Source organism: Rhinolophus sinicus, chromosome 17, assembly GCF_057876585.1.
Source record: "Rhinolophus sinicus isolate RSI-liver-muscle chromosome 17, RSI-T2T, whole genome shotgun sequence".
NCBI classification, from domain to species: domain Eukaryota; kingdom Metazoa; phylum Chordata; class Mammalia; order Chiroptera; family Rhinolophidae; genus Rhinolophus; species Rhinolophus sinicus.
Window position 1 is genome coordinate 184130345 of NC_142517.1, and position 19019 is coordinate 184149363.

Here is a 19019-nt window from a genome sequence, read left to right on the forward strand (position 1 = left end):
GCTGGTGGACATGGAAATTGGTACAACTAGCCGATGTTCATAATCAAAAACTTGAACATGTATATCTTTTGACCCGGGGATTTCAAGTCTTAGAATTTATACTAAGAAAATCATTGCTCAAGTACTCAAAGATTTCTCTTTGAGGATATGTGTCACAGGATGACTTTAATAGTACCCCCTCACGCCCTAACGAGAAAAGGACACAACTTCAGGAAGTGTCTGGCGATGTAGATTATGGTATGTCTATATAATGGGACGCTACACAGCCATTACGATTATGTCCTGGAAGGCTGTTCCAAGTCCTGGGAAGATGACCAAGATAGTCAAGTGGAAAAAGTGAGTTATAACAGCATGTAGAGTATGAGCCCATTTCTTCAATAAAACAAAAAATATATCCATATAAAACTAAAGGACTAAAGAAGAAAAACATGAACACCAAAGCAATGGTGATTATCTTTGAGCAAAGGGGGTTATCTCAGAGTTATGGAATAGTTTTAATTTTCTTTCTCTGCATTTTCTAATTGATCTACAATAAGTATGTTGGCACTGGAAGCTTCTCACTTCTTGAAATGTTACTGGAAGGACAGGTTCACCTGAAGAGTCTTTGTCTTTATTAAGGAGGCTTTGTCTTTATTAAGAGTCTCATTAATTGGATGGGCGGGTTCTCCTAATTGTGCAAGATACTCTTGGCATATTTGGTAGTTAACATCACAAGTCTAACAAATAACATTTATTAACATTTAGCCTATATGGGAAGGTGCTGGTAGGCCAATTAACATTTGTGATGTTCACTTGTCATGCCAACTTTCATATTTAAAGTAGAGGTTGTAACCAGTGAAGAATTATTCCAGTAGGAGTTGGAGGAGGTGGCAAATTGTAGAAATGTGACAATAAAGGCAGTGGGTAACAGCTAGCAAGACTATAAATAGCGGAAAGAAGCAAAATGATATCAACAGGGAAGAAAATTAACACATGTGCCCAAAGAAACGGCATTTGTATTTCTGGGGCTCCCCCTCAGCTCCCATATAAGAATGCAATGTGCCAATAGCAACTGAGTATTAGGATGCTTGCCAGGCCAGGTGAGCTCAGTACGAATTTGCTGTTAGTAAAGTCTTATATTCAGGAGGCCACGGATATGACTCACACAGAGAAGACCAACATGAATGTGGCTCATGGGAGGAAAAGTCTTCACTAACATCCTTTGCCCTGGTCACTGTCTCTGCCAGCTGAGAAGCAAGAACAGTGGCTGGTGGCAGTCATAGTTTGGAGGCCATGGGACTGGAACAAATCTCAACATCACTAAAAGCCTTGATGCAACCTTGTGTGAAGGGTGGAAGGGAAGGTTGATTAGTTGAAGAGGAAAGTCCTAAAAAAGAAGCCCTCCTATCACTGTTCATTACCCACTTTCTTTCATTTATCTGGTAAAAGTGGCCTGTTCTTCCTGTATGTGTCCCTAATGCCCCCATAAGTTCCATCAGCCTCTCCTGGCTTTCCCAGCCACCGACAGAAACATTCAGTCTAAATAAAACCAGTATGCACGCCATGCTAACATGAGTTCACAATAGGTCCCCTAGCCTTCCTTATGCAATCAGATTGCAACTCCTAAACCCCTTCTACAGAGCAATTCTGTAACAATTCACTTGTATGGGTCAGTGTGTGGGAAGAACAAACTGCTGATTGGGGTAGGAGTATAGAGGTGGACGCTGACGGAAGCATTGCTCCCCCCCTCACCATAGCCACCTTTCTACCCACCCACCCCTTGGAAATTCATAGAGTGGGTTCAGGCCCCAATTTAGGCACACATCCTACCCACCACCCCATAGCAACGGTGGACCTGAATCTCACAAGATTTTCCCTGAATCTCCTTCCAGACTGATACCAGGCCCTAGTGATTGGTACCTGCTTCCCCTCTCCAACCTCCCCATTTCATTGACCCTGAAAACCTGTGCCTGGGAAGAACACCCGGTTGAGGACATTTTCCGCACCAGCACTTCTTCAGGCCACTAGCTACTGAGCAGACCTCACGCCAGACTCCCTGCTCTCCTAACTGGCCTGGAAATTTGCAAGGACTGGGGATTTGCAAATTTCTCTTTATCTTGAGTCTGTAAAGCAACTAAATTACTCCAAAGTTTGAGGGTAAAGTTATCTGTTTTAGAAACAGTTTTATGTCATGGGAATCAGATACCTGAAAGTTTCTTATGTAAATCTTATGCAAAATTTAGTCAAATTAGGCAAAGTCCTCTGGGCCAGGATTTCCAGTATCACTGCCTCATGGCACCTGGGCAGGGAAAGGGTGCTTTGTCGTTTCAGGTTGGTATATATATTTGACATTAAATAAGCCCATCTATTTTTGCTCAGTTGGGGATTTGCATGGCTGTGCAACTTAATTCTGAATAACAGACATCAGTCCTGCAGTTAATTGCCTCCTGGGAACTGCAGTTTTTCGTCTTGAGGCTTTCCATTTGTCAACCTGTCTGTGGGCTCTAGAGATGGGTGTACTTAAGTGATTGGCACTAGATTAGCAAAGACTTTCAAACATTATAAGTAAATAAGAACCATGAAGACCCACAAGTCCTGCAGGATCAGCCACTGCCACCCTCCCTGGCTTCATATCCTGCCCCTCTCCTCTTTTGTCCCAGGCCAGCCAACTGGCCTTTCTTCCCTTCTTTAAGCTCATTCTTCTCCTCTCCCCCACCCGCTGCTCCCCAGCCTGTGTGAACATCAGATCTCTGCCTACATCACCTACCCTCCCCTGCCCCAGTTCCTCAGCTCTCAGCTCAAATGCCACTTCCTCAGTGACACCTTCCCTCACCAGCTCCTTCCACTCTAAGTCAGGTATCTGGGCCTTTTTTTCACAGTTGTATTGTGCATTTGTAGGATAATTTGACTAATATCTGGCTCCTCTACTAGACTAACCTGCCAGAGGACAGGGTCTTGCCTGTATCTCCCAGAGCCAACCCCCTACTAGCACATAATAGTTGCTCAACTAATGGATTCACTCATCTCCAAATTTATAATTCAGCATAAGGTCAACTTGAGGATTTGTCCTTATTGTAATTTGGATACTTAAGTACCCCTCTTCCTATGCTCCATCTCAGGGGGAGCCAAGAGAGCACCTTAGCTAATAGCCCTGGGAACTGAGCTTCAGAAACATTTTAAATAAGGGTATTTTCCACCCAAGCTTCACCCTCCAGAATCACCTTTCTTCCTCTTCCCCTTCTAGGATTCTATGCTTGCAACACTCAGAGCGTATTTCCATTTGGGCTCTTCTGCTTGGTGGGAACTGCTGTGTCCCTCAAAGGAGATTCCCTAATTATATATTTCTGCTTCTATAATTATAATTCTGCATCCTTTATGTATACAAGGTGCCAGAGACACTGTGGAGGCTTTGGGGGAGCTGAATGATAGAATACTGAGATTTTCCCCCTTCATCTTAGTAACAGGACAGGTAAGAGTTTCAGTATGGAGGTTATTTTTCCATTTGCCATCAACGTTACTAATCCCAGGAAAATTATATTTGAAACACTCTTCTAGCCATCTTCTTTCCCCTTTTATTTTTCAGAAGGGAGGACTCTGGAAAAACTCTCCTTTTCTCTCCCACTTTTCTAGGTTGGGCAGGGTTCCTGAAGCTGAAGACCTGGCCTCACAAATGCTGAAGGGTTTTCCTAGAGATCGTGTCTCCGCCCAGGAAGCACTGGTTCATGATTATTTCAGCACCCTGCCGTCTCAGCTACACCAGCTTCCTGATGGTGAGTGAGGGAGTGTGTGCGTGTGTGTACACATGTCAGTCTTGGTGTCTAAGTGTTTCCTCCAAGTACTGGAGAATCATAGAATTTGCAATCAGAAGTGAGCTTAGAGATCAATTTGCCTGGGAGAAGCAAGATGGGACCCAGTCTTACTTGAGTGTCGCATGAGATGCTCTAAAACTCAAGAGCACTGGTAGATTGAGGTGACACAGACCTCCTTATAATAATGCAAACATTTCCCATATACACACTCACACTTAGAAATTGGATGACATGAAAGCTGCCTCTGAGTTGTTTGCTTTCACTAGCATCTGCCAGGAGAAGCACAACCAAAGTTTCTAACAACCCCCTTCTCTACTTCCATGAGAGAGTAAGATGATAGGTGACATGGATATGTCAGAGAGGAGAGCTGGGCCTGTCTCCATTGGTAACCTGACGCTGCCAAGGGAAGGACCAGGGCGGGCGCTGTGGGGAGGGGAGCATCCTCCCTGGCCAGGAGCCCACGGGAAACACAAGTTACCCTGAAATCAGCTTTACTGCCTGGGCCTGAAGTCATCCCCCAAATCTGAAATCTGCGGAGGGATCCTGTGGCTGCAGTGCCCCTGTTTCCCAGAATGTGGCCAGGAAGGGCTACTCGGAGGATGTGGGCAGGGCAGGCGTGGCCTGGGCTCTCAGGGAGGGACTATCCTGGGGCGGGGGGTGGGGGGAAGGGAAGTTCTTTGAAAACACCACCATTCAACTGAAAACAGTTTTTAGAAGTCCTCAGTGGGAGAGAGAAAAACTAAGAAGGAAGGTCTAGGGTTTCGTACCGTGAAGAAGGTACTGGGATGGGGTGGGGAGCTACTGTCCAAGCGCCTTCGACAGACGGTCTGGCCAAAGTCGCCGTGGTTTCCAAAGGCATCCCCGCTATATCTAGGACACTGTCCTGCAGCAATTCAAAGCTCTTCGTGTGGGACTTATTGAGGTATTTTATTATTAAAGGGAGTCATTTAGGCTCTTAGAAACTAACCATAATCATACCGCTGGGCTTAATGTGTCTTACTTAACCCTGCGAGAAGAGTCAGTCATCAGTATTTATGAAGTTGCCATTAAGTGTCAGGAACATATTAAGTGCTGTAAAAATTGAGGGGAAAAAGAGGCTTGTCCTTGACCCCAAGGATCCTATGGCGTGGGAGGAAAAGAGGGTGAGGAAGAGGAAACAGGGCACCCTCATACACATAGTAGCACAAATCATATCTAAACAGCTGAAGTCTGTGTGTAATCAGTTGCAGATGTTCAGAGAATATGTGTGTGCTAAAGGCAATTCTTTGGAGGAACTAGAATAGCTCAAGTGAGATGGATTAGACTGGAGGTGAATCTGGAGTGGAATTTGGTAGGCGTGGAGGGACATGGTTTGGCATATGGGTGGAATACAAAACATTCCAGGCGACCTATAGTTCTTACTCCCTTCCTGGTACCTCACCGCCCCCCCCCCCCCCCCACACACACACACACGCACTTCATCCCATACCCTCTTCCCAGTCTGAGCCCCTAGATCTCTCCTTCTTAGCTTTCTTTTCCGGAGCTTGGGACTTCTAACTACTACTTCAGGCAAGCATATATGCTCAGGTGTATACACACACACACACACACACACACACACACACACACACTCACTCTCACTCCCCTCTCTCCACTTAAACAAACTTCTCCCATCTGCCCTCCTCCAGAATCTATAATTCTACATACTGAGAATCGCTGGGGAATCTTCAAAGTTTTCTGGGCACCAGGTTTTGCCTGATGAACGGTAATTAGGAAGAAACAATCACTGTCCAAAGTGATGTGTTTGTAGAAACTTGGGTTTTGATTTTTCCTGGCCATCTGAAGCAAAGCCAGCAAGAGAGGGGCTCCGCCTCACTCCTGTGTGTGTGTGTGTGTGTGTGTGTGTGTGTGTGTGTGTGTGTGTTTGCACGCACATGTGGGTGAAAGAGAGAGGCCGATCTGTATTCCTTCTCTGTTCACCCAGCCACAGAGCCCAAATCTACTTTGACACTTTTAGAAAAATGAAAAGATGGAATCTTGCAGGAGCCTGCCTGCACTGGGGGGAGACGAAGAGTGCTCGCAGCAGGAGGGAAGTTGACTTTTCTTTATACATATAGGGGTTTTTCCATGCAGAGTTTAAATTATGCCTGATAAAAGGAGTTTCGTGGATGTTTCAGTTCTTTCAAATTCTCCTGGCTTCCTCCCAATTAAATGAGGTTTGTCAAAGCCACAGGGCTCTGCTGCTGCTGCCTCGGCCGACAAGCACTTCCTGCAGCGACATCTCAAATCCCCGAGGGAGAAGATGAAAGGGCCAGCGCCAAGAGACAGGGGAAGGTGGGGGGGCGGGCAGTATGTATGTATGTGTGCATGTGGGAGGGGGTGCAGAAATAGGTTTAGAGACAGACCGACAGATAGGACTTGGGACAAGTAGACAGGGAAAGCAAATCTACCAGGAAAATTGGGAAGAAAAATAGAGGAAGAAAGAGAAGCAGCTTCGGTCCGTTTGTGCTCCTTGACAACAGTGGCCCTCACCGAGGGCACATCGCTAAGGGATGCATGCCCTTGGCCTGGCCGTGCCAGCCTACTTTTTCATTGCCTGTGGCAATGAGCCTTTATTAAGAGCCTTCTTTGCATACAGGGAGTACCAATCAGTTATCACAGTTTCCAACCTGCAGGGACATAGGATCTATATCCTCGTCCCTGGTGGGCTGTCCCTGGTGGGCTGCCCCAGGCGTAAGAATTGTGCAAAAATAAGAGATGCTCTTTTGGACAGTTTGTAAAGAGAGTTTCCCTGCCATAATTATGCGAGAAATTTTGCCCTCTGGTGACATTTCAGTATAGAATCGTTTAGAGGCTTATACTTATATCATTTTATTATTCTGCTTTTATTCTGGTTGCAGGATAACAAAGTTGTCACTTTAAAATATATTCTGTTTCCCCTTTGATCTGGGAGATGCCAGCTCTTATTGTCTGCCCTCTGAAGAAGACACTTTAAGCATGAAACCTGTGGCTGGGAAATATGTGAAGAGTAGAAGGACAGCCTAAATCCCAGAGAAGAGTGACAGAGACATTTCCTGCAAAATGCAAGAATTGCTCCCATCCATCCATGTTTATTTTTGCAAAGTCTGAGATGTCCCGAGCAGCACTTTCTCCAGGTTATGGCATTGAGCTTATGGCCAGGGGAAATTCGGGGCTTACTTGTCATGAAAATCCAGGAATTCCAGGATTAGTTCCCTTGTAGAGAGCACTCTGAAGTGGAGAAGCGTGAATATTAGAATGGCAAGCATGTGGGAACTTCTGCCAGGCACTGACATTTTCCCTTCTTGACTCTTGAACACCTGAAGAAACATTTGTTGAAGGGAAAATTATTGGTAGTCTCTCTAAAAACACACCCAACAGCAAGCTAATTGCTTTCGCAGATGTCTAGGGAGACGCTCTTCTCACTCAGTCACCGGATTATGGCCACGCCTGTGGTCCTCATGGCTGAGCCAGCAGTGCAGGACGTCAGCTGGGGCAGCTAGGACCTAAAATTAGGCCCTTGGCAACTCCCTCATCTTAGCTGCAATTTCAGCTTCTTTGTTTAATTCCCTTTGCCCTCAGTATGAACTTGGACTCTGGGAAAGGAACACTGTTTAATGATTTGGGGGTAGGGGGAGTAGAAAATCATTAAGCTGCCCCTTCTAAAAACTGTTTCCACTTCGTTCTTTCAGGGAGCCTTCCAAATGTTACCCTTGGAGAGTTAAGACTGATTTTGGAACCCAGCCATTTCGAACCACAGACACTGATCCACAAAAGTATTATTTTATCTGGGGCAATAAATGCCACGTGATTTAAGAGTCTGGTCCTTCAGCCCTGGTCCTTGATCATCAGGACATCAAAGGCTGTCTCTCTGTGGCTTGGTCCCATTCTGCTTTCCAAATCCCAGACTTGAGTCTCTTCCATTCCTTCCTGGACTAAATCCCCCTTCTCCTTTAAAATAGGTTTCAGCATCTTGGCGGGGCGGGAATCCTAAAACTTAAAAAGCTTGTGATTGTTTCACAAGTAATTTTGTAAAAACAGTTTGCCAGAGTCCTTTTTGTTACCCTATACTTTCGTACTTGTAGGGATGGTAGAAGGCCTAGCATTCACCTTTACCCTTCAACACACCACCCTAGTATCTATACTCTCTCTGGTAGTTCTTCAGCAGGCTTTATTCACATTGCTTCATTAAAATCTGAGTAATTTTTTGTTTTGCTCCAAAAAAAGAACTTCAGGCCTTCTTTTAATGTTATCTCTTTCATATGTTTGAAGATCATATGATACCACTTTCCAAAGCTCACTTCTCTAGGCTGAATTCCTTTGACCTTCCTCCTCAACCCCAAATATAGATTCTGTTTTTCTCACTCTTTATTCATTTTGTTTCATGATCCTGTTCTGAACCTGTTTCAATTACTTTGTTTATCTCTGCATCTATGGACCCAACGTAGACTCAAGTTTCTAACATAGTAGAAGAATTACATTCCAGTTTATTCATTGGAGATTTCCTGAAGGTCTAGTAGGTGTGATATTAAGGGATACAAAAAATGAATTAGTCATGGACCCTGTCCTCAAAGAGCTTACAATCCTTTAGGAAATGAGACAAGTATATAAACTATATAAACAGCTGCAGATCAAGGGTGAAGTGCCCTGGATGTTCACAGGAGGTGAGATTAATTCCAGCTGTGGGGATCCAGGATGGCTTTGTGAGTGGGTCATGAAAAATGATGGAGTCTGGATGGTTGGGGAGGAAGAATGTCCAGGAAGAGGAATGTCATCCTCCTCCTAATACCATCTAACATTATTATGAAGGTGCCTTTTTTTTAATAATAGTGGTGCAGTTCTGACTCATATTTCATCCTGGTTTTTGCTCCTATCCCTATATGCCTTCTTGCAACAATCTAAACATTTTAAACATGTAATAGTGAAATTCAGTTTAGCTCTTTGTAGGCTAATCATTTCAAGTCTATTCTGTTTATTGCTTATATTGTCTAGTCTATTCAAAATTTAACCAGAATATTTTGTCATGCTGCAGGCCAGGTTTCAGGGGTTAGGGATTGTGGGGAAGACGGAAGGGGTATTCTGAGCTAGGTCTCCCACCTCTATTCTGCTTCTAGGAGTTTGTAACCTAACTCAGACCACTCTTTATACCTTTTAAATCCTCCATTAATCAGTACTAAAGAAGCAATACATTAACAAGCATGGAAGTTTCCTCCATAACACACCTCTTCACCTTCTATGTTCAAAGTTGTGCTCAACCCATTCCAATACATTAGCCGAGATATTGAGTTGAGACATGGCTCAGGGTGTTGCAGAGTTGTGTTGCTATGAGAAGTCTGGGTAAACCCAGACCCACCAAGCCCTTAAATTGGTTAAATTTGTTAGTCATGAAAGAGCCTCCAAGTAAAGATAAACTCTTCAGGAAAGAGTGAGACCTTCCAGTAGGAAAGGATCTTAGACTCTCTATTCCATATCTTTATTATGTAGCCGAATCCCTGACACCCAGGGGGCCCTAATAGTGGTTGTCATTTGTTGGGTGGCTGTGTGCTTTACATAAATTCTTGTTCAATCTATACACCAACTGGTAGGGTAGAGTTATTATCCTCATATTACTTATTAGAAAATTGGATTGAGAGAGACTAACTGCTCAAAGTAATAAAGCCAGTAAGTGGGAGAGCCAAGATTTGACTTTAGGTCAGACTCCCAAGGCACTCTCTTCCCACTACTCATTGCTTCTCACTAAAGATCACATGGGAACTTAGTAGCAAAATGAGGATTGGAACCAAGATTTTTATTCCCAGTCCCATGACCTTTCCACTGTCTCATGCTCTATCTGTGTTATTTTAAAGCCTTCCCAGGAAAGATTCCGCATGTCCGCAGGTAACATGTTTAATATCTCACAATTAAGAGGGCTCGATTTTATGTTTAACGGACACCGCTGACCTTTTGTCTTAGTTTCTGTTCTTTTTTTTTTAATACACAGTCAACTTTGGGTTTTAAAATTTCTTAAACAATTGTGGTTTATTTTTTGTTTCACTATAACCCATTCGATTTCATAAGAAATATACCAGGAATCCAGTGACAAATTGGGCAAAGGCGTAACATACCAATTTCTGCAAAGGAAACAAAAAAGAGTGTATCAACACATGGAATAAATAGACAGCCTTACTAATGATTAAATAACTACAAATAATTGTTAAATTGGTTATTTTTTGCCCTTAGCCTCATAACTCCCAGTGTTTACGATATTGTGGGTAAAATGATTCTCTGATGATGGTGGTGTCAGTTGGCATACATACCAGGAGCCATAAAAACGGTCACAACTTTCAATCCTATACTTTGGTTCCTGGAAATTATACAAAGAAACAATTGAACAGAAGAAAAAAAATATCCTAGATGCTAAAAATGTTCCTTGTAGTGCTGTCTATAATTTTTTTAATTTACATAATAAAAATAAAAGAAGCAATCTAAATATTCCACAGCAGGGAACCCACCGGACACATGTTGGCCTATTGACTCAGCATACGGTCAATATGATCATTCACAAGAGTGTGTGGTAATATGGAAATGTTTATGCTATGACATGCACTAAAAGAAAGTAGGATACAAAATTATATATCATAATGTACCTGTGAAAATGTATTATACATTTTAACAAAGCTGAAAAGTATTATAGAAAAATGCTCTTCCAGTTTAGAATAATTTTTTTCCCTTTTTTAAAGTTTTCTTTAATGTTGATGTTCTATGTCCTTGAGGTCAGACAAATGGTGCAGGGAGTCCAAGCTCTGGACTGAGAGTTAAAGGACCTGAGTTTTCTTTTTTTCCCAATGTAACATGCATTATTGGCCTTCATAAGCCTCAATTTCTCAACCTGCACAATGGGTTAATACTCATTTCCTTTACCCCAGATTGACAGAATGTTTATTTTATAAAGCTTTTAACTCACTGAATACAAGGGTTCATATAAATTTGGTCCTGGGAGAATGAGGGGTGGGAGGGAGAGGAAAAGATAAATAGGCACTAATTAATTTTAAAAGGAAAAGATCATCTGCTTTAATCGGAAATGCATATAGTATGCTGTGCCCCTAGTCAGAGTTTTAAGTGCACTTCTTGTTAGTTAGCAACTTCAATTTAAAGTACTGTGTGATCCTTTGGGCTTTGAAGATATGAAGCCTATATACATACACATGAGCTAAAATTACCACGTAGTCACGAGGCTCTGTGCACTCTGAATAATTAAATGCACGAAGCAACTCCAGCTGATGGATTGATGATGTGTAAGAGCAGTGCAAAAACCACGTGACAAGTGAAATTACAAGACATTTTGAAATGATGGTTTAATTTCCAAGCTTTCTTTTTAACTTGTGCTTTCTCTTTTAGCCATTACAGGCAAGTAAAAGAGATTTGATTATCTTGTTTCCTGTGAAAGGTTATTTAGCTCCTCAATCCCATTAAGTCACTTTCTGCACTCCAGTGCACTGAGCCCTCACCAGGTTCTCAGCCCAGGAAGAGTAAATGGAGACACCAGGATCAGATTTCTAAAGGAAGGAAAGTTAAAGCAAAGTTTGAAAGGGGTGACAGCCAACAGCCAGGAGCTTAGGAACTCAATTAGAATGAAAGACAACTATCTCATTATCTTGTTCCGAAATGATCTAAATACATAAGAATCTAAAAGTTTTAAATAAACTTGTCCTACTGACTGTCTAGATGACTGAATTTCCCTTCTCAAAAAAAAATTTAAACACCCACTTTCGTATTTATTTATTCCAAGCGTGAAGCAGCTGCGATAATTATGCTGTCAGATTCAGTAAGCTAATGAGGAGTCAGCCAAGGAAGATTTTGCATTTGTGTGATTGTTGCAGGAGAGTCACTCTGCTCCTTTTTCCCTTCCTTGTTTCTTTTTTTTCTTCTTTCTTTTCTTTTTCTTGCTTTCTTTCTTTCTTTTTTCCCTATAAATTGGGAAGGAGAGTAGGGCAGTTCATAGACAAATTGGATTCGCTTTGATTAACTAGTTGCTTTCCCAGCACTGTTCTGCCAGATATCTCTCCCTCTCCTTCACTCCCTCTCTCCCTCCCTCTCTCCCTCCCTCTTTCTCTTTCTCACTCTCTCCTCCTTATTTTTTCCATCTCTCCCTTTCTCTCCCTCTCTTCCTCTTTTTCCCTCTCTTTCTTTCTCTCTCTCCCCTGCACTCCCTCCCTCCTTGCTTTTTGACAAGCTGTTGCTTTTGAGGGGCAAGGAAGCCTGAGGGGAAATCTTTAGGCCACTGTCCCCAAGGCAAGAGGACACTTCTCCCTGAGGGACATTCCCAAGATGGTTTATACTTGACTTGAGAGTAATCTGTGAAGTTTCTGCAACTGTTTATTTTAGCAGTTTGTTTATGCTTTGACATGTAGAATACCAAAGTAGAATACAAAATTGTGTATTATAATATACCTCTGAAAATGTATTATGCATAGCAACAAAACTTGATGTCTCCCATTTCCAGCCTAGCAAATACGTAATTCTAAACCAAAGGAGTCAGGGCCACAGGTTACACACAGCATAGTTCTATGCCGAGCAAGGCAGAGCTGGCATTGCAGGTTTATTTCTTCCCTTCAGATGTGAGCAGCTTCTAGCAAACAATATCATTAAGGCGTTTTATGCCTTCAGCGCACCAAAGCTTCTCTTTTTGTTAAACTGTGCAATATTTAGAGCAACCCAGGTTTATGCAGATTGAAATGTGGCCATTGCCTCTTGCTATGTTTCTCAGTTGGTGTCTCTGCTGATGCTTGTAACAACAGCTACCAGTTATTAAAAATATATTGTGTATCAGGAACAACCCAAGATGTTTTGCCTACATTATCTTCTTTAAACTTAGAGCAATCTGCCGGGGAGTTTTGTTATCCCCATTTCATAGATGAGCCCCTTAAAACGTTAACTTTTGGAGGAGTTGGCCCATAACTTTAGCATAGGGAACACCCAGGAATAACACAATTTCCCAGGCATTTATAAAAATGCAAATGGCCAGCATTCTGAACTAACCAAATAACATGAATCAGAAGACAAATGTTTTGTGTGTGTGTGTGTGTGTGTGTGTGTGTGTGTGTGTGTATGTGTGTGTGTAAAAGTTGCACCTGAGAGTCTATTTAAATAGATTGCCCATTGTATCTAATGTAACAGGATTTGAAACTTTCCAAAACACATCTAGCCCGGCATGATGCTCATTGCCTATCATCACTAGGGATAATATTCAGACTCCCTGGCTTGACAGTACTTCCCTTCATTCCCCGGTTCTAACCCATTTTTTCAACTTTATCTTCCAGTTAGCCTGCAAGTTTACATGCAGTTCTCTCAAACACTTTCCTCCCTCCATGCCTTTGCTCATGCTGATGCCTCAGCCAGGAATATCCTCCCTGGAAGTGCTTGACTCTTGACATAGTCATCCTTTAAGGCTCAAAGGGCCCTAGTCCATGCTTTTCTTGTGCTTCTCAGACTTAGGAGAGGGGCTGCCATGGTTCTTTGTTTGCACCTCACTTTGGTCCTTGTCTGTCAGTGTGTGTGTGTGGGTCTCCCAGTTCTATTCCTATTTTTACCATCTTCAACACGTAGCATAATGCTTACCCAAGTGTTCTTTGGTAAATATGCACTGACTTGGATTAAGTAGGAGGCACTTGACAACTATTAGTAGATTGAATAAAGTAGGTTATCCATGAGTCAGTATAAGTTATTGGTGGGTAAGTCTGGCTCATGTTTTGACATCTCTTCAGGTGAAAATATTACAAAGACCTTAAAAATACACCATGAAAGATCCCAGGAAATAATATGTTTGTGCTTTTCTCTTTTTCTCCCTACAGAAGAGTCTTTATTTACAGTTTCAGGAGTAAGGCTGAAACCAGAAATGTGTGACCTTTTGGCCTCCTACCAGAAAGGTCACCACCCAGCCCAGTTTAGCAAATGCTGGTGAAAAGAAAGGGTGACATCACCAAAATCCTTCCAGGTAAGTGGTCCCAACAGTGAGGCTCCATATGGACAGAACTGAAAAGCAATTGCTCCCAGGTGGAGAGGACATAGTTTATCAATACAGAGCACCTCTTTTCTCTGTCTGGCTCTTCATTCCCACTCTAGAGACAGGTGGCCTAACCTCTTCAGGCTGTGAAAGGAGGATAACAATGTGCCTTACCTGTCTCTCCCCCTCCCAAAGGAGTGGTAAGGCTTCTAAGACAGAACTTACAGGTCATTGTGAGGCCTTCAGCTGACTCACATGGAATAAAGGATTACAGCTGGCATATTGTAGTCCCTTAACTACATAGTTATCTCTGTCAGCTGATAGGACAAAATCAGAGATCAAGGTGACCAGCCATTCCCATTTGCTTGAGACTGAGCGGTGTCCTGGGATGCAGTACGTTCAGTGCTAAAATTGGCCTAATCCCAGGTAAACCAGGATGCTTGGTCACCATAGTGGTACCAGTTACCAGCAGGCTTGCTCCCAGCTGCCAAAGAAGACCTGGGTCAGAGTCTGGTCCTGCCCAGGAGACGGTTTTAGAGGTGTATGAGAATCAAGTCATCACTGCTACAGGATTCTTTGGCTACGCCTTCTGCATAGTTGGTTACAGGGAGTCCTCTCATTCAGGGTGAATTCTGGGAACCACGAGGGCTTTATGGACAGGCAGGAACCATCCACAAATGTCACAGACACAGCTGCTCTCCTCAACCAGCTCACGGAAGCCCAGCCTTCCAAGGTAATCTTTAGGAGGAAGGGGTGCTGTGGAGTGTTTTCCCGAAGCTACCCTACCCTAAAGGGAGTTCTGCTTGTAGGCACAGGTAGCTATGTGGGACACCTCCAAAAGCTACCATAATACAGATACCCCAAGATGTTACAAGAGCACTTCCCATATGGGGCCTCCCATGGTGGGTAGTGGAGACAGTAATCAAGAGAGAGGAATCAAGGTGGGACCCATGCATAGAGTCAGCCAGCCAGGTCTTTAGGTGACCTGGCTATAACCAAGCCACAAACATTAGGCTATGATTTGGGCACCCATTTTTGCAACCACAGTTTGGCTGTGCTTCCTAACAGAACTTTTGGGGCCTAAATGGTAACCACTGGCATACTCCCTGTACCCTCCCCCCAATGTCATTCACACAACAGGATTCAACTCTGCCATTTTCTCTCGAATCTTTCTTTCACTGTTGATATTTAAAGGCATGTACATATCAAGAATGTCTACCTTCTGGATCTTCTAAGATCATTGTATTTAGAAATTTGGCAAGATTAGGGCTGTTTAGAATTATAGCTGTTCCTCAGCATTTTATGAAATATGCGAGTTTGTATTTTGACAATATACCATTAGAATTATAATAGACAATACAATAATATGGTATTTCATCAGCAAAATACTTTTTCTATAGCAGAGATTTTACGGTGCAATTATGCCATTTTAAACCCAATAGTTACAAGAATAGGATGTACTTCAGCTACATTCTATCCAGTAAAAGATTTGTGCTTCGTAAAATTATCAAAGACATTGATGGAAATCGTTTCAGATAGTGGTGCTCCATAAGCGTAATTATCCTGTCTATTGTTGTTGTCACTCTTGTTTTATTAAGCAGCCAGAAGATAGATAACCCTGCCGCTCTGTCTATTGTGACTTTTCACAAAGAATTGTTCCCTGTAGATGTAAACTGGTAACAATAGAAAATCAGTTAAATGCAGTGTGTCAAACGTGGTGCCTGTGCCACCAATCAAAAAAGGGAGGAGGCAGATTTAGCCTCTATTGGAGTAATCTCATGATGTCCCTAGGCCCTTGGAACTAATGTAAGGAGATAAAACCTGTAGGAGATGAACCACAAAAGGGAAAAGCTAGAGCAATTAAACTGTTTAATAAATGGCTTGGGATCAGAAAATCTGGGAGTGCTGGAGTTAAAGAGACTAAAAGTGGTAATCAACCGACACTTGGGGCCTGTAAATCTTTTCCAGTAAATTGAATTTATGTTAAAATATTCACTTTTTAGGAGATTCAAAATGTAAATTGGGATATTAGGACTTGTAACTGGCAGCAGTGCCTCTTAAAGGATCCTCAAAATGTCAATTTCGGGTGTGGTAAAAATGTATACTGATGTTTACAGTAGAGAAATATAGGGGCACTAAACTTTACTGGGTACATACCCTGTGCCGGCACTTTACACATTATTTCAAAGCTTGGTGTGTTTTGAACAGCGGGGTGTGGTGAGGTAAACTGTCATTTGTATATCCAAAGATAGATTGTGATTACTTGTAAAGCTTATTTAGTTCTTGTTACCACAGGTAAGACACTGCTTCTGTTATAATTTACTATCACATTTTCTATCAACATATATAATTCCATCAATAACTTTGCAGTAATATATAATAGGTTTTCCTTATTACAATTTCATTTATTATTTATTATTCTTCATTTATTTCCAGGACTACATTACTGCTATTTCAGTTTTAATTTGCTTCAACTACTAAGAAGCTTCAAATTTAACTCCACACTGGACCAGGGGTTTTATACCATCACCTGTGAGCTGGAATATTTAAAATATGATGTCCAAGGCAACGGTACATAATACTTGAAGAAAAAGCAATTGAAGGTTATTGCTGTTGTCATTTGCCTAGAATTTCATAGTGATTGGCTCAAAAATTAGACATAGGTTGAAATAGTCTGAGAAGAGGACTTCTGAATAATTGCATCCATTTCAATACTTGATAGATCCCTGGGTGGGAAGTACAGCAGGACAGATGGGAGACTGACAATTGAAAGAATTTGGAGACAGAACCGCTGCTTACAGAGGCCTGTCACTCCTGCGTTCACTTACAATTTCTCCTAACAAAAGGATTTCTGTGGCAAGGAGAGGATTAGTCTAAAGTTTAGAAAAGTCTCCAGAGAAGATGGTTTCTTGGATAAAGTTGTCAACAAAAGGACTTGCTTAAGACTTTTGGTTACGATTTCCTAGGGGGCGCTTCTTCCTTCACTAATCGTATTATGAAAAACACATTACCACCCACCCCAGCCAGATTTTAGGAGTTTGGATTGAGCTACTGGTTAGAATTGAATTTCAGGCAATCTCCTTCTACTGAATTCTAATTGTCTGTGATAGCAAAAGTGATGAGGAATCTAAGCTCTGATTTGATGGTTGAGATACTGAATAGATAGATAAGAACAAAGAGTTCCAAAGATGTAATTCAAGCCCTGTCGCACCGTCAGACACACACGCATGTGCGCGCACACAGAACCTCAAATAAAATGATTCGTCTCGGCCAACACATGTATCGTTTTCTACAATGACTCCTTCTAGAAGAAGCCAGGGAAACTCAAGTTACTTCATCTAGGGATCATCTACTCAGGAAATATAGTAACCTAGAAACCAGAGACCTCTATATATTCTTTAGAAGAACAAGGAGGAACTAATTAAGAGAGAATTAAAACAATGGTACCACCCAAAATCTGAGATGGAAGAAGGGAAAAGGTGTACAAATACCTTAGTGAGTATTTGATTTTAGTAAAGCGTTTGACAAAGCCTGTCCAGATATACCTGAACGATGAAACTGTGTGGGCTGGATGATGGGGCAGATATCTGTACTCAAAGAATGGTGGTTATTCGACCTAGAGAAAAGCCAATAGTGGTGTGATGAAGGGTTCAGTCTTGGGTCCCGTTCTGGTCAAATATTTTTATTAATCACTTGAATAAAATCAGAGAAGGTACACAATTTATTCATACATACTCACTGAAGTAAGTACTGTTATTATTAATTTATGACTTCCATTTTACAAAGGAGGAAACTGGCCCCGAGAAGTTAAATAACTCTCCATACTAGTACACCAGAGTTCAGGTAGAAACCTCAGGTCTGGCTGCCTCCAATGTCTATGATCTTTCTAGTAATCACATACCTATCAAATCTGTAGCATATACAACTCTTAAAGAGGCAGCTGATATTTAGCTTTGCATCATGATTCAAAAAACTGAGACCTTGCTAAAAGCTAATGTGTTCCATTATATACCTATCAGAATGACCAAATTCCAGAACACTGACAACACCAAATGCTGGTTTGGGTATATAGCAAGCAGCAGGAACTCTCTCATTGCTGGTGAGAATGCAAAGTGGTACAGCCACTTTGGAAGACAGTTTGGTGGTTTCTTACAAAACTAAACATATTCTTATCATATGATCCAGCAATCCCACTCTTTGGTATTTACCCAAAGGAGCTGAAGATTTATGTCCACAGAAAAATCTGCGCACATATGTTTATAGCAGCTTTATTCAAAATAGCCCAAACTTGGAAATAATCCAAGACGTCCTTCAGTATGCGAATGGATATACTGTGGTACAGCCAGACAATTGAGTATTATTCAGCACTAAAATGAAATGAGCTATCAAGCCATGAAAAGACAAGGGGGAAACTTAAATGTATATTACTAAATGAAAGAAGCCAATCTGAAAAGGCTACATACGATATGATTACACTATTTGACATTCCGGAAAAGACAAATCTATGGAGACAGCGAAAAGTTCAGTGGTTGCCAAGGGATGGGGAAGAAGGGATGAATAGGTGGAACACCGAAGATTTTCAGGGCAGTAAAAATACTCTGTCTGATACTATAATGCTGGATACATGTTATTATACATTTGTCTCCTAGAATGTACAAAACCAAGAATGATCATTGTGTAAACTACTGACTTTGATGGTTATGACGTGTCAATGTAGGTTCATCAATTGTAACGAATATCCCACTCCCATAAGGGATGCTGATAATGGAGGCTGTGCATGTGTGGGGCAGGGGGCATATGGGAAATCTCTGTAACTTGCTCTCAATTTTCTGTCAACCTAAAACTGCTCTAAAAAGTAAAGTCTATTAAAAACAAAATAAACCAAACAAAAAATTAATGAGCAACAAGTCAATATAGCCTTCATTCCTATCAAATTTCATCTGATTAACTTCTTACACTTTAGGCTTAAAATGTCAACAAGTAAGGCTATGTGTGACATACTAGTAGAAATTGGTACTTTTAAGTGCAATATAAATTAATAGTACAGTGTTTCCCTGAAAATAAGACCTAGCGGGACCATCAGCTCTAATGAGTCTTTTGGAGCAAAAAGTAATATAAGACCCAATCTTATTTTACTATAATATAAGACCGGGTCTTATCTAACATAATATAAGACCAGGTCTTATAAATTTTGCTCCAAAAGATACATTAGAGCTGATGATCCAGCTAGATCTTATTTTCGGGGAAACACG

The 19019-nt window shown here is 41.8% G+C and overlaps 1 protein-coding gene across 8 annotated transcripts in view; it reads left to right on the top strand.

The window, feature by feature from the left end:
• CDK15 (cyclin dependent kinase 15) overlaps nt 1–18664 on the top strand; it is a 92794-nt gene extending 74130 nt beyond the window's left edge. For 6 of the 8 annotated variants that reach the window (XM_019726820.2, XM_074340201.1, XM_074340190.2 and 3 more), the window contains 3 exons: nt 3610–3749; nt 13616–13758; nt 16204–18664. In XM_019726820.2, the coding sequence (XP_019582379.2) occupies nt 3610–3749; nt 13616–13725 (250 nt within the window). In that variant the 3' untranslated portion in view covers nt 13726–13758; nt 16204–18664. The remainder of the gene's footprint in view (nt 1–3609; nt 3750–13615; nt 13759–16203) is intronic. The other 2 variants (XM_074340174.2, XM_074340182.2) reach the window with 1 other exon arrangement.
• Nucleotides 18665–19019: the final 355 nt, after the last annotated feature.